A 14119-nucleotide genomic window follows, 5' to 3' on the forward strand; every position below is an offset into this window, starting at 1 on the left:
CGAAATATGTGAGTAAATTCAAAAGAAACAATAAAATCAAACAAAAAGCAACAAAAAGGAAAATATTACTTCCTGATATATTGCATCCCTAATGTTCTTCAAGAAGCCCAAACCAAACCTCAAAAACTTTGTGTCACAGTTATGCAAGATATGATCATTTACAAACTGTTGATAACTTTTTGATTGTGGAGAAAACCCCCCCAAAACAAAAAGAAAAACAGAAAAGTACTGTGATCTGCCCCCTAGTGTTGATAATCCTCCTCCTCAGTCTGGTACATATTAAAGAGGTCTAACATGAGGTTTCACTTGTGTAAAAATGTAATTTTTGTATAGTTTGTATAGTTTAAAGCACAAAATCAAATCAGCTGACCAAAATAATATCATGAATAAAAACACAAAAGAGAAGCTGATGCTATATATATATATATATATATATATATATATATATTCTATGTAAGAGCCTTTTAATCCAGAAATCAATGTGTTCCCCTGTGGATGGTTCACAGAGCAGTCAGCGCTGAGAGCCCCCTCTCCTCCAGGAATGAGGGTGGTGTCTGGCCTCGGAGGGCCAAGCGGCTGCTGTGTTTGCTTTTCTAATCTGATTTCCAAAGGAGGAACTACAACAGGTGCACAGGCGGAAGGGATATTAATAAATCAATACTGGCTGGTGGTAAGATCGCAGTCCCTCTTTGTTGTCTGTTAGACATGATTACATAATGGTTGAGATTTTCTTCCAAAGGAAAGGACGGTGGAAATTATCCAGCAAATGGTGAACGGTGAGTTTTTAATGATACAATCAGCCTGTGGATAAGGGCTGTCTAAAAACACTTATCCATTATGGCTGAGCTCAGTCTTCATGGACTCGCTGACAATGAGGCGAAAGTGTTTTGAATTCAATTTTCATCAGCAGATGATCAGATGAGTCTATCAGGAAGGAATATGTCACAGACTGATACAGATAGCTATGATTTTTGGGCATAAAGCCCCACAAATTGACAAAGACTAAATATTTTTGATATGTTAAACCTCTCTCAAAACATCATACATCAGTGACGGCAAAGAGAGACAAAAGTGTAGCAATTTAGGAGAAAGAATATTGGAAAGACCAGGTAATACAATATCTACAAAAAGGAGATTTGATAAAGTTTTGTCAACACAATACATCCAGCTCCTGCTACAGTAGAACACACCAGTCTATACACTGCTCTCCTACCCATTGATTTAACCCATTGATTTTTCCTTCAAACACTATTTCCCTGCCTTAGAAAATAATCACCAAATAATAGATTACTTGAAAGATAGATTACATGGTTTAATCTGAAATTCTGGTATTTGATCATTCATCTGTAGTGGAAAAGTTACTCCTGCTGCTGGCGTTTGGTGAATTAGACGTCTTGCCAGCCTATGAAAACAGTTTCCATCCACACAGTTTCTTCCTGTCACCTTATTAATCAGTCCAAATACTCGAGGCTCAATAGTCTGAGCAGCTGCCTCCAGAATGAAAGGTCAAGAGTTTGTCCTTCTCCGTCTCTATCTGCCACCTTTATTCACTCATTTTCTTTACAGTGTAGAATGTTACTAAAGTCTCCCAAGCTATAAAACATCACAGACACCTGTGCTTTCATACTCCCTTTGCACACTCCTCGCGGCTGCTTGTAATTCACACCTAAACCATCTCACCTGGATTTAGGTCATGTGATTGCTGAGGCCATTGCTCAGTGAGCTCCTCACAGAGCCTGGGGGTATTTTAGCTCCTTCCTCCTTCTTAAAAAACTGATCCCGCTAAGCTGGGATGGGACGTCGCCGCAGGATGTTGTGGTAGCCATGGTGATTTCAAATTCTGAAAAGATGTCCAACAGTTTCAGTAGATAATTCATCCCTACACCAGTGTCTCCTCCATGCTTTATGATGGTAACGATTAATGCAGACACCATCTGTTCACCTTCTCAGCATCTAATTAAAACAGCTGATCTGACATCAGACCAAAGTCCAGGTTTCCACGAGTCTAACATCTGTTAGACACATCATTTTGTTTCTTTATCTCAGCAGTTTTTACCAGTTTAATGATCCCTCATTAATTTCTTTGCAGCATTTCCACATGTCCAGACCTTGTGATGTGTCTCCAGACTGAACTGCAAAAAGCACTGAGGTGAGCTCTGACCCGAGGTACTGGTACCTGCTGTGCTTTTGGAAGCTGATCTTCTGCTGCAGGGGAAACTGCTGCTCTTCTTTTCCTGGGGTGGTTCTTATGGGAGCCGGTCTCATCATAGATTTTTGCAGCTGCACTTAAAGAAACACCTGCTTGCAGTTTTTTAAAAAATGTTACCTAAAGTTAATTTTAATTGCATTGTATAAAACTGCAGGCACAGAGTCACCAACACATTTTGATCACGTGTGACCTGGAGACTCCCTCTGCTGCTTCGAATCCTCCCCGTCTGCTGTCCCTCCCAAACAAGCAACTTCTGTGTCCTGCTTTAAATCTCATCTCCTGGCTTTTTCTAAACATATTAAACATCTTTGTTTACAGTATTCTTTTTCAATGTTAAGTGTTTCAAAGTGAGCTATAAAAATTAAACCCATAATCACCCACATTCTCTTTCTTTTCTATATTTTAAGACATTAAACATCATGTTTTTTAAAAGTAAGTGAACAAAGTTAATATTTTTTAGCCTGCTGTGGTGTCATTCATGAATCATGAACACTGTCGTAGTTACATGCGGCTGTCCTCTTGTTTGATGCCAGATACTCCCTTCACCCTGGCCAAAAAGGCTAAAATGACCAAAGAAAAAGTGGAAAACAGCTAAACATGAGAGGTTTTTGGACAACGTTTGTGTTTTTTCCATTGTTTAAGCGCTGCTTCCAGCCCAGAGTGATGCCTTAAATCCCCTATAGCTGCAGAAAAGGCTAACATTGTTATCTTTTTACAAAAAATGGCTAAACATGAGAGGTTTTCGGACAAAGTTTGCGTTCTCCATTCTTTAAGCACCGGTTCGAGCACAGTTTAAGCACCGGCACCGTTTCAAAAGTACCGGTTTGGTACTGGTATCGGATAAATCTAAACGATACCCATCCCTATTCATGATCCTACAGCTTGTACCCAATTAGAGCAGCTTTGCATGATTCTCTGTTCAATAACAATCCTTATTTAGCCCATACTGGGTCTTGGTGCCGTCCCTCCAATCGTCTCATTGAAACAAGCTGTTTTAGCCCACATCACTCTTCTTTTAAGGCCGAGTTCTTCTGATTGGCTACTCGAGGTGAACACATTATAGATATACGTGCTCTGTGGCATGTTACAGAGAAAACAGTGGTAAAGAAGACAGGCTGAAACTAAGAATTTAGAGTCTGAAGCCTTAATGTGTGACGCACATGCATGTTGGCACATTATTTGAAAGTTTAGCCATGTTTGATATGAAGAGAGAAAAAAAAGAATAGATCCACTTTTAATTTAAAAATCAAACATTAAAAACATGAAGCTAAATGTTTGTCATTCAAGCTTGAAATGAAACTATATCAAGGTCATTTGGCTGTGTGTGGGTTTGTTTGTTTTTTATTCCACAGTTTGCAAAATGATCACAGAGTCATAGAAAGTAAGATGCAAATATCAGGCATACTGCACACCACCGAGTGTCACTGCAGATATGTATCTTTATGGAGTAGTGTATCCACAATAAATAAAAGCCCAGATAAGACGGCAGTGATGCAGAGACACACCTGAGGATGAGTCCGCTTTAATGGGCTGCTGCTCATTTTCCCTTCTTGAACCTCCTCATGTGTGCCGCTATCGAGTTGGTGATCTCCACACTTCTTTTGTTCTGTCCGAAATAATCCACGAACTCTCCGTCGGGTCCCACGAGGTACATGATGATTGTGTGATCGACCTACAGAAGACAGACACAAACTTAGTAACTGAAGGAAATCACGAGATCTGGGAGCTGATTGAGAGCAGACGGTAACTCACGATGTAGTCGTTGTCTTCATCCTTTGGCCCCTGACTGAAGTACACTCTGTACGCTCTGGAAACTTCATTGATCTGAGCCGTCGTTCCCGTCAGACCGATCAGCTTTGGGGAAAACTCTGAAAGATGAGACGGTAAGAAAGTTTAACACCTAGAAACACAGGAGTAAAGCAGCTAAATGACGGCATAATAATCAGATTTTATAAGAAGCTCTAATCAACACAAACCACTTTCACCTGCAGACCTGCAACCACAACTCCAAAAACAAAAACTTTATTTATTTGCAACTTTTTGTCCCTGATCTGAATCTGTGCACACCTGCATTGTTTTTGCTTTCAACACCTATCCCATTCAGTGTCATTGGAGCTCGAGGCCACACAGAACCCAGGACCACCTCACTGTCAGGCATCAGTGCTAACCACTCCAACACTGCTCACATAAGTCACGATATTTCTTATTTTCCTCAATCATTAAAAAGCACAAACAGACCAAACAGAATCAATTCTTGTCCTCTCACAGTCTGACCATCAGGTGATGCTGGCTCAGAGTGCTTTTTAGGGACATCGATCTGTGTACAGTGAAGGTTTTGTGTTACGTTACTTGACAGAAATGTCTGCACGTGTCTGTCTGCTGTTATTTTTGACCACTGGATGAACAGAAATGTGTTGAATTTCCTTCCACCTCAAGGCGCTTTATATTGTAAGGTAGACCCTATGATAATATATACAGAGAAAAACCCAACCATCATATGACCCCCTATCAGCAAGCACTTTGGCGACAGTGGGAAGGAAAAACTTCCTTTTAACAGGAAGAAACCTCCGGCAGAACCAGGCTCAGGGAGGGCAGGAGTCTGGTTGGGGTGAGGGAAGGAAGACAGGATAAAAGACATGCTGTTAGGTTCTAGCATCAGTTTATAAGACTTGGTATTTAGCTACAAAAGAGTGTTTGTACATATAAATACACACACAGAAGCACTAAGGTGTTATGAAAATGAAAAATATTCTATTTGTCTAATAGAAGTCTAATAGTTCTATAAAAGCAGGGGTTCAGTTGATACCTCTGCTTTTCTTCTGAGAAGATGAATTACAAAAATTACAGAAAACTAAGATGGAGTCGTGACGTCATAGTGGAAAATGTTGTCATGTGCGTGTACTGAGGCACAGTTTGATCACGTTGCTTTCTTACCTTTCACATATGTAGCTAAGGCCTCTGGTGTGTCCCTGTCGGGGTCGATGGTGATGAGGATCGGCGTCAAGTTTGGCAAAGTTTTTATTTTGTCTGCAAAACAACAACAAAAAAAGCCAGATGTTGAGTAAAATCAGGACTTTGACTTCTCGCTGCAAATAAAAAATGGTTTAAATACCTATTTCATCCACCACTTCGATCATCTTCTCCAGTTCATCGGGGCAGATGTCGGGGCAGTGAGTGAACCCGAAGTAGAGGAGGATCCACTGGCCGAGGAAGTCCTCGCTCTTGGTGGGCTTGTTGTTGTGATCGATGAGTGAGAACGGGCCTCCCAGCGCCGCCTTCCCTATCGACTTGTTCCTCTCTTTTTCAATCACTGCCAATTGCAACACAGTCACAGAGGAGGAGCATTTAGGACCCCTATCACTTTATTTAACCTTTATATCTATAAAATACACAGTCTGTCTGCGGTTTCTTTCTATACAGGCATTGAAGTTTAGTCTTAGAGCGCATTAACCAGTGAAATACTTACTTTCTTCCTTTTCTTTCTTAAAATATTTCATCCCTCCGAGCAGCGCACCACCGATGGCAAACGTTACTGCTAAAGATTTCCACGTCACAGGCTTTAAAGAGAGCACAAAGGAAGCAAAAGGACTGAACGGGTGTAGTTATACAGATATTTATGTCTTGACATTCTCTACCTGCAAATAAACTCTTGGTAAGCTTATTTTAACAGCTCCATATCCTTTGGGTCACCTTAAATAAATCAGTTATAGCTGAGTTTGGGAGAAGACTGCTACAGACTGCTGCTACAGGCCCTAATGTCAGTCATGTCCCTGCCCTATATGACAAAAGAAACCTTTAAAACTTAGTTAATGTCTGAAAATTTCAATTGAGAACAAATGGAGTTGATCACGCTGGGGATCAGCTGTAACATAAACGTTTAACTCTTACCCCAGACGTCTTTGGCTTATCTCCTGATGAGGGTGGAGGAGGCATCGAGGAAAACGTTCTTAAGCTGTGTTGATTCTGCCATTGCGTTGCTCTGCAGGTGTGCCGCTGACTCCCATTCACCTGTTAATGAGCAAGCACAGGAAGCTGTGAGTTGATTTAAGTCGTAAAATATAAAAATGCTGCAGTTAAATATGGCCACAGTTTCAAATGAGGTCAGTGGATACAGGGGTGGTGTCATCAATGCGGCTGATGCATTTCTCTTTGCTCTTAACTACTTAAAGTCACTGCTGTAAGTCTTGAAAACAAAGGCATTTATCTCTGATTTCAGGAACAGCAGCGCCCCCGTCTGCAGCAATGATAACTGCACTGAGAGTCATCTCTACTCTTGGACCTCTAACAGCTCAGCGCTCATAAATGAGGCAAAGGTTACTGCTTTAAAGTGATCTTTCCACAGAATCTCTTTCATCTTCTCCTCTTGTCTCAGCTGAAAGACGCTGGATTTTGCTGCTGCCCTGAAGGTTCAATCTAAAATCCAGGTTTGTGACAGTAAGCTTTACATACAGTAGGCATTACATATGCGCCAGCGTAATAATTACACTGCTTAATGCTTAATTAGCTACACTCCCCTATTAGCATTACCAAAGCTGCTACCTTATTATTATTACCATCTTATTTGTATGTACTTTTTATATTTAGTGGTGTTTGACAGTGGGTGGGTTGTCACATTTAGGAATAGACAGATTTACACAGTCAATATACAAAGTAATCAAAGACGTCCTGGCCTGCTGTTATTAATAACTGGTTGATGAGGAAGGATTGTCAGCTAACGCAGCTGAGCTGTACTCTCCAGGTTATAAAAGCCGGCCCAGGTGACCTGCTCAGTCTCTTCCATTCCACCAGGTATCAACTCTCCTTGATGTTTGTGTCTTGGTTGGTTTATGTTTAATAAATCATCTTTTATTAAAGTAAACATCTTTTGTGGACTCCCTCCTTGTTGCCTACCTTGACACAAATGACACACAATTCAACTCACACCGGACGCACACACACAAAAATACTACGAGGTCGATAAAGGACACAAAGGTTTAATCTTAAAGTTCCTGATGGGCTGATCACACCAGTCACGTTGTGTTTCCCAGGTCACGGAAATCAAGAGCTAATATTTCATCAAATACACTGATCGCCCACAGCTGTGACATCAATATCAACAAGCACCAATGTTCATAATGATGCAACAGTGGAGATGAACTGCTCCAAACACTCACGTTTCTCACATATTTTCTACTTTTGCATGTTTATTATGTCAAAGAGCAATGTAACGAGGGGCAGCCAATCAGGAAAAAGGATGGCTCAAAGTTCGTTAGAGCTCAAACTGCTTATTTCAGGGCCCAGTATAAGGCAAATAAAGCTTAATTTGAAATGGGAAATATGTCAAGCTACTCTAGTAAAGTCCAAGAAAAAAAAATATGTGGAGTTGGAACTTTCTATAATAAATCAGCTTGAACAACCAGTTTCCCTGAGACGGGACTGAAAATGGATCTTCGTCCAGCAGTGGGTTTAATCCAGGTCTTGGCCCCGTGTCTGTGGCTCATCTAGTTTCCAAACTAGGTTAAGGTGGTGCTGTTAGGAGGTGAAGCAGGTGTGAATGGAGATGGTTCTAAATTATTGAGTGCCCGCCCCCCCGCGCGCGATACAGACAGCAAAAATATTTGCCAATAAGTATTTTAAAACTATTTGAAATTGTTGTCACTAAACAAAACCTGGTTAAACTACAAAGAAAGACCGGATCATCTGACTGTTTGCCACATGACTCTAACTGTTAAATGTTTCAATGAAGTGTGCTAGCTCCGCGGACACAGGCAGGTTTGACCTACCAGGTAGCAGTGAGTTCTCCGCGGGGACAGCGTGTGTTTCAGGGCCGACTGCCTCGGTAAAGCGCCGAGTGTGAGCTTCGCCGGACTCTGTAAGACTCTGCTGTGAAGCAGCCGGCAGCCCAGGCTGTGATACAGCACACTCAGAGCCATGGTTGGACCAGAACAGGACCGCTACAACAAGCAGGAAGCCGCTACAGCTTTGGGAAAGCATGAGAAGTGAACAGGAACTCTGCGGACTGGCTTCTGTTCTCAGATCAGTTATACTGCAGCGGTGCTAGTTTTAAATAGCCCACAAGGCGCTAAAGTGGCTGATTTCAGATCCGTAGCCGGGGAACGGTTACTAAACACAGGAAAATACGTCACAACCTTCTTCTTCTACTGTCTCTTTTGGCCGTGTCTATGCTGCCACCCGAAGAATGGAAAAGGTTTACTTTTAGACTAGACTGGTCTTAAATTCACTTTATTTTATTTAACTTGAAAATTACATTTGATTTAACAGAAGATAAAGTTTAAATAATAAACTTTTTTATTTTTATTAATTATTTTACATAAGTGTTCAATAAAAACTCAAACGGATCAGTGCATTTTAGCTGTCATAGATTTGTGTTTAATCATGTTTCATCAGCCAAAACAGGCTGATGTCTAAATGGCAGTCGTACAGTGTGAAGGCCAGTCTGATCTCAGATCCTTGTTGATGTGGTAATAAAGCCAGGCCACAAATGGGAAGACTGTGATGGCAGCAGCTGTGGAGACTCTGAGTATCCCGACAGGAGCTCTGACAAAATGAGGAGATGAGGGGGAGGAAAGGAAAACAGAGAGCAGATGAAATATAAAGGACAAAAAAAGTATGGTTGAGTTATAGGCTCAATGTAGGCAGAAAAAAGAACAACAACAACAAAAAGAAAAAAAATTAACAATGCTAAATTTATTAGCTGAGATTAAATTTTCAAAAACATGAAGAGGATATTCTTTTGACACAAAAATATGAGGTAACATTTGGATATTCTCTGAGTTTACCTCAGAAAAATCACTAGGATTAAATTGTTTTTCTAAAAAAAAAAATCTCACAGTAATTATTATAATATATTATATATACACATACAGACACACACAGAGAAAGAAAAACTATACAAAGTTAAGTTTTTTGAAAGTTAAAAAAAAAATTATATATATATATATATATATATATATATATATATATATATATATATATATATATATATATATATATATATATATATATATATATATATATATATATATATATATATATATATATATAAATATATATATATAAATAAATAAATAAATAAATAAAATCAAAAAGTTAAGAAAAAACAAAACAACAAAAGACAAAAATATTTTGTAAAGTTCTCAGTATAAGATGGAAATGAGATTCAAACTAAATCTGTTACCTTCCAGAGTGGCGACACAGGAGGAGCCAAATTGCAGTCAAAACGAGACCTGAAAATTCTCTAAAGGGATAAAAATTATATCAAATATCCATGTATAAAAATAATAATCTGCAAAATATGTTACATTAGTGTTTCATACAGAATTAAACTATAATGATACAGCAGAATGCCTTTAATGAAGTGAAGCTTCATTATAGTTATACCGTCTGATAGGCAGCACATTTTTTTGAATGGAGAGCCTAAAAATGCGTAAACGGTTTGTTTTTCTCAGATCAGGTGAGGTGTGGCGTACCTGCCCTCCTCCTTCTGGAAGATCTGTGTGATTTGCTCTTTGTAGAGCGTCCATCCCAACATGGCACTGATCGCACTGGAAATCAGCACATGAAGGTCAGCAACACGCCTCCAGGGCAAAGTCTCTGAAAAGGAAACAAAAATAATGAAGGCAAACAATTGAAATCACAACCCTAACTCTGCAACGAGCTGCACGGTCAGGATACAGCCGCAGGGTGGCGCTACGTGCACTGGGGAAATGCACGAGTAAAGTTCAGCAGCAACGTAAGATACCAGCTTCATGCACGTTAATATGAGGACTTTATTGTTAATATGCGAAGCATCTACTGGCAAATGACTCCAAACTCATCCCTGTACCTGTCACATGAGGCTTCACAACAATACACGCACTCAGGACTGCAGGGACGCCGTAACCAGCCTGAAAAAGAGGGTGGTGTTTATAATAAACTGTGCAAAAAGATCAAAATGTCTAAAAATATGGACCAAAAAAAAGTGTACTCTTGTGTAATCTTACCATCCATAAACCTGCATCTGGATCATTGATCTGCAGCGGGAAGTCAGGACATAGTTATTGATCACAGTTCAAAGAAGTGCTGAGAAGACAAAAAATCAAACTCTCACCTGGACGTACGACGCCAGAGCGAAGAACAAACACATGAAAACGTTGCAGATTTGCCAAACAACACGAAGCCACGGCTTCCTCTCCTTACAAACTTCTCCCATAGCTGCTTATTGTTTCACTTCCCCGCCCGGGCCAACGGGACGTGCACACGTTTTAAAGCAGGCGCACCTGCAGTTCCGCAAGGCTGTCAAATTGGTCAAAACCGTGATGGGTTCGTTCGATATATATCACGTCTGCTGACGGATGCATCGATCACAGGCGGTGTAAACGACACTCACTATCGCGTTGTTTCTTTATTTTATTTATATATTTACTTTTTATTTTGTTTAATTTTCCATAATTTGCACAAAAAAGTAATTAAAGTTGTTAATTTAATGTGTCATATCCCGCAAGCATCTTCTAAAACAAACAAACGTGTACGTAAGCATCAAATAAACCTGGCACCCTTTTATTCCTGGACACCTTGATCGATAAATCGAGCACACATTTCAAAAGTCCGCAATGACGTTAGTCTGCTAGAAGACACGCCTTATCCGATTAATCAGACGCGTCCTTGCCGCCGCCATCTTGCAGCGGGGTTCTGAGACCAGTTAAAGATGGAATCGGGACAATTTTCCATATTCTGCTACTGTGAAGATGCTGATAAAGTTCTCCACAGCAGGGAAATATGATCTAAATCCTTTAAATGCTTTATCAGGATGAGGATTGTTTTGTTTTCCTCATGTTAGGTTTGATTTATTGTATTTTTGTCTTTTCTTTGTTGTCATTGTTGTTGTTGTGTTATTTTAACATGTTCAAAATAAAACCGCAAAAAGGAACAGGCTATGTTTCGACATTACTTACACAAAGCATGCAGTTAAATATCATTTTACAGAAGCTCTTTCTCTCTGTGTGTGTTTTAATATGAAAACTTGAAGGTTTGCATTTATTTGTCTCCAGTTTCTGACGTTTCTGACATGAAATATTTTTCCTTTTAATAATGGAGATCCCGGTTATGATATATATTTATATGCCTTAATAATGCACTAGGAATTACAGTAGTTCCCCGCACCAATATGGTGGCTGGGCGGAGGTGTTGCTGCAAAGATTTATGATATCTTTACAAAATAAAAGTACCATGAGTATAAACCTTGTCACTGGTCAGAACAAAGACCAGAAAAGAAAGAAAAATGTCTGAAAATCTAAACTAAAGCAAACAAAGCAAACACAGCTGCTTAGATTTTTATTTATTTTTTTGTTTCATTCTTCTTCTTTTGTTAAATATAAATGTGTAAACACTACTTTAACACTTTTGTATTAAATCAGCAGACTCAGACTCTTATATTATACTAGTAAAGTTTCATTTGTTTAGATGTTTCAAGCCCATAAAATTTAACTGTAGCTTTGACATTGCTTGTATGTGGTAAAAATGGCATTAAAATACATAATAACTTGATTTACACGTGTGCACACAGCATTGGGAATCTATTACGTTGGTGCAAATCAAAGTGACAGCAGGTGCAGCGAAGCAGCAACACAAGACAGTTTAGCAGGTGCTGGTCATGGGTCACTGCTCTTTCACTTCTCACTGATTTTTTTGCCTGTTTTACATTTTACTTTTTTGTCTTATATTGTGACAATCAAGTGTGCCCTGAATATTAATTTAAATGTACCATGCATTTATTTTGAGAATTATCTAAATTAACTGTAATCTATAAGAAGTATAAGGAGTGAACACAGCATCCAGCTCAAAACAAAAAGCAAAAAGGTTTCACCTCAGATGAACTTCAGTGCAACCTTAGACACTATTATTTTAACATGTATCCAGCCTGAAGCTTGTAGATTATTCCAGGAAGAAGGGCAACATGTTCAAAAGCTTTTTCAAATTCAAATTCAAATTTTTATTTGTCACGTACACAGTCATACACAGTACGATATGTAGTGAAATGCTTGGACAACTGCTCGTGACCTAAAGAAAACAAAAAAGGAAAAGGCTATGAATAAGACAGGAAATAAATACGAAAAATTAAAAAGGGTAAATTTAACTAGGAAGGAATAAAATATAAATTAAGGTTAAAAATGAAATAACTGTACAACACAAATTAGAATGAAGGGTAAATTTAACTGGGAAAGAATAAGATAAAATATATAAATTAAAGTTGAAAATAAAATGACTGTACAACAAAATACACAATATAGAACTATATAAGAATTTTTGGTAATTTTTGGTAATTTGGATGTTTTTATGTACAGCTGTGAAGGCTGATTCTTGGCACGCTTTTACACATTCTGCAGGATAGTACACTGAAAGCACACTGAGTCACAAACAGGTTTAATCAATGTGGCAGTGAGCTAAAATGAGGTGAAACTCCACTAGATACTTATTTTTAATCTAATATAGTCAATTTACCTCAATTTCAGTTTAATTTCAATTAAATTTCACTTATTCCATAAAATGTAATTCAGGATTCTGTGTCATATCTCCTGCTTATAATATCTCTTAAGGACATTGATGTGACTCCCAATACATTTTAGCCAAGCACTGCTGTATTTTATTTTGAAACAAACTCCGTTGAACGTCGGTTCTGTCTGCTGCTCGCGAGTCGACCGCTACTTATGTATGGAGGGACAAAGGTGCCAAAATGACATAACTAAATAAATAAATGAAGTTACATGAATGAAATCAAGCCGTAAATAAATACAATACAATACAATATAATTGATTTAATAAATATCCATTCATTTTATTTGAAAACATACTGAGTTATTTCACTGTTTTATTATTTTGTATTTCCTGTGCTGCAGTGCATCATGGAATAATTTACGCTGTCAATCGCCAACAGACTCTAGCATATGGTTACCCTGTACAGCAAGTCAAGACAGAGAATGGATGACTGCCACAATCAGTTAGTGTTGGTGTCCACTTGGCTGCCAGGTATCCCAAATCCCAACTGGTAATGATGGAGGATCGTGGGACAAAGTGCAAGTCAAATGCTTTTTCTGTTGTTACATTCACCAAATACACTTTGGTTTTTTTTCTTATTTTTATTTATTTTTTAGTTGTGAATGTAGTGACACGATCTTCAAATGTCTAAATGATTTGTCAATGTAGAGTCTACTTGGAGAAGTGCTCCATTGTTTTTGGAAATCTGTGGTTAGCCTAACACCCAGTTTGCCTTAGCAGCTATGAGCTGCCCAGGCTGTCAGATCTCACCTAATTGGCACACCTGAAAAGAAGTCTATTCCCAGCACTCTGTTTCCAAAGCACTCACCCTAATCTCTAAATGGATGGAAAAACTGGATTTACTCCTCTTAGGTGATATCAAACAGGTGATGTTTTCTTCATTTCAGTGTTTTATTTCTTCAACAACAAATAAGTTTTGCTGATATCAAAGTTAATCTTGGACTGGACAGTTTCAGTGGAGCACTGTCAGTATATTTTAAATTGTGTCACTTGCTTGTTTTTATACCTGATGTTCAGATTGTATTATACTTCTTTATAGCGTTTTATTTTCAATTAATTAATTAACATCAATTAACTGACACTGAAAATATTTGAATGCAGGGAAAGAACTCAGAACCTTTTCAGAAACATCTGGACCAGCAGATGCTGAAGAGTGATATCATGCCAGATTAAAAAAAATATTTGTTATCAAAATTTAGTCAACTGTATTCTAAACACGAGCTGTCTGTTATAAGTGTTGAAAGTCTAACAAACAACAAATAACAACAAACAAATGAATATGAAAAGGGCTTTTTCAATGAGAATTGAGAGTTATGTACACATTTATAGTATTTTTAGGAGAGATCTACACAGAACAGTCTGTTGATTAATTATCAT

The 14119-nt window shown here is 38.5% G+C and overlaps 2 protein-coding genes across 3 annotated transcripts; both read right to left on the reverse strand.

Annotated features, from left to right (window-relative positions):
• Window positions 1-1848: 1848 nt before the first annotated feature.
• sco1 (synthesis of cytochrome C oxidase 1) lies at window positions 1849-8315 on the reverse strand. Of its 2 annotated transcripts, XM_086290122.1 has the most exons (8): window positions 7972-8315; window positions 6098-6217; window positions 5676-5766; window positions 5322-5519; window positions 5144-5236; window positions 3962-4077; window positions 3715-3881; window positions 1849-2769 (listed from the first exon to the last, which is right to left on the reverse strand). In XM_086290122.1, the coding sequence occupies exons 1-7, from the start codon at window positions 8119-8121 to the stop codon at window positions 3747-3749; spliced, it is 903 nt and encodes a 300-aa protein (XP_086146248.1). In that variant the 5' UTR covers window positions 8122-8315; the 3' UTR covers window positions 1849-2769; window positions 3715-3746. The 2 variants fall into 2 exon arrangements, with proteins under 2 accessions (XP_086146248.1, XP_086146246.1); XM_086290120.1 differs by lacking the exon at window positions 1849-2769 and having other exon boundaries at window positions 3535-3881.
• A 100-nt stretch (window positions 8316-8415) lies between these two features.
• On the reverse strand, window positions 8416-10477 carry tmem220 (transmembrane protein 220). The gene is made up of 6 exons (XM_086290123.1): window positions 10299-10477; window positions 10192-10221; window positions 10035-10095; window positions 9679-9802; window positions 9387-9446; window positions 8416-8746 (listed from the first exon to the last, which is right to left on the reverse strand). Exons 1-6 carry the CDS (start codon window positions 10398-10400, stop codon window positions 8614-8616), a joined length of 510 nt encoding a protein of 169 aa, XP_086146249.1. The 5' UTR covers window positions 10401-10477; the 3' UTR covers window positions 8416-8613.
• Window positions 10478-14119: the final 3642 nt, after the last annotated feature.

The sequence above is a fragment of the Aulonocara sp. 'chitande type north' Nkhata Bay genome, linkage group LG4 (assembly GCF_057382095.1).
Source record: "Aulonocara sp. 'chitande type north' Nkhata Bay isolate Kocher_YH1m ecotype deep benthic linkage group LG4, A_spYH_male_GT1.1, whole genome shotgun sequence".
NCBI lineage: Eukaryota > Metazoa > Chordata > Actinopteri > Cichliformes > Cichlidae > Aulonocara > Aulonocara sp. 'chitande type north' Nkhata Bay.

What these genes read in the sequence shown, in the direction of transcription:
- sco1 (XM_086290122.1), bottom strand. Translation starts at nt 8,121, where the DNA reads ATGGCTCTGAGTGTGCTGTATCACAGCCTGGGCTGCCGGCTGCTTCAC. An exon ending in ATAAGCCAAAGACGTCTGGG is followed by an intron (nt 5,767 to 6,097) that starts GTAAGAGTTAAA and finishes CTCTCTTTAAAG; the next exon opens with CCTGTGACGTGGAAATCTTT. An exon ending in ATGAAGACAACGACTACATC is followed by an intron (nt 3,882 to 3,961) that starts GTGAGTTACCGT and finishes TGTCTTCTGTAG; the next exon opens with GTCGATCACACAATCATCAT.
- tmem220 (XM_086290123.1), bottom strand. Translation starts at nt 10,400, where the DNA reads ATGGGAGAAGTTTGTAAGGAGAGGAAGCCGTGGCTTCGTGTTGTTTGG. An exon ending in TGTGAAGCCTCATGTGACAG is followed by an intron (nt 9,803 to 10,034) that starts GTACAGGGATGA and finishes TTTCCTTTTCAG; the next exon opens with AGACTTTGCCCTGGAGGCGT. An exon ending in CTGTGTCGCCACTCTGGAAG is followed by an intron (nt 8,747 to 9,386) that starts GTAACAGATTTA and finishes TCATTTTGTCAG; the next exon opens with AGCTCCTGTCGGGATACTCA.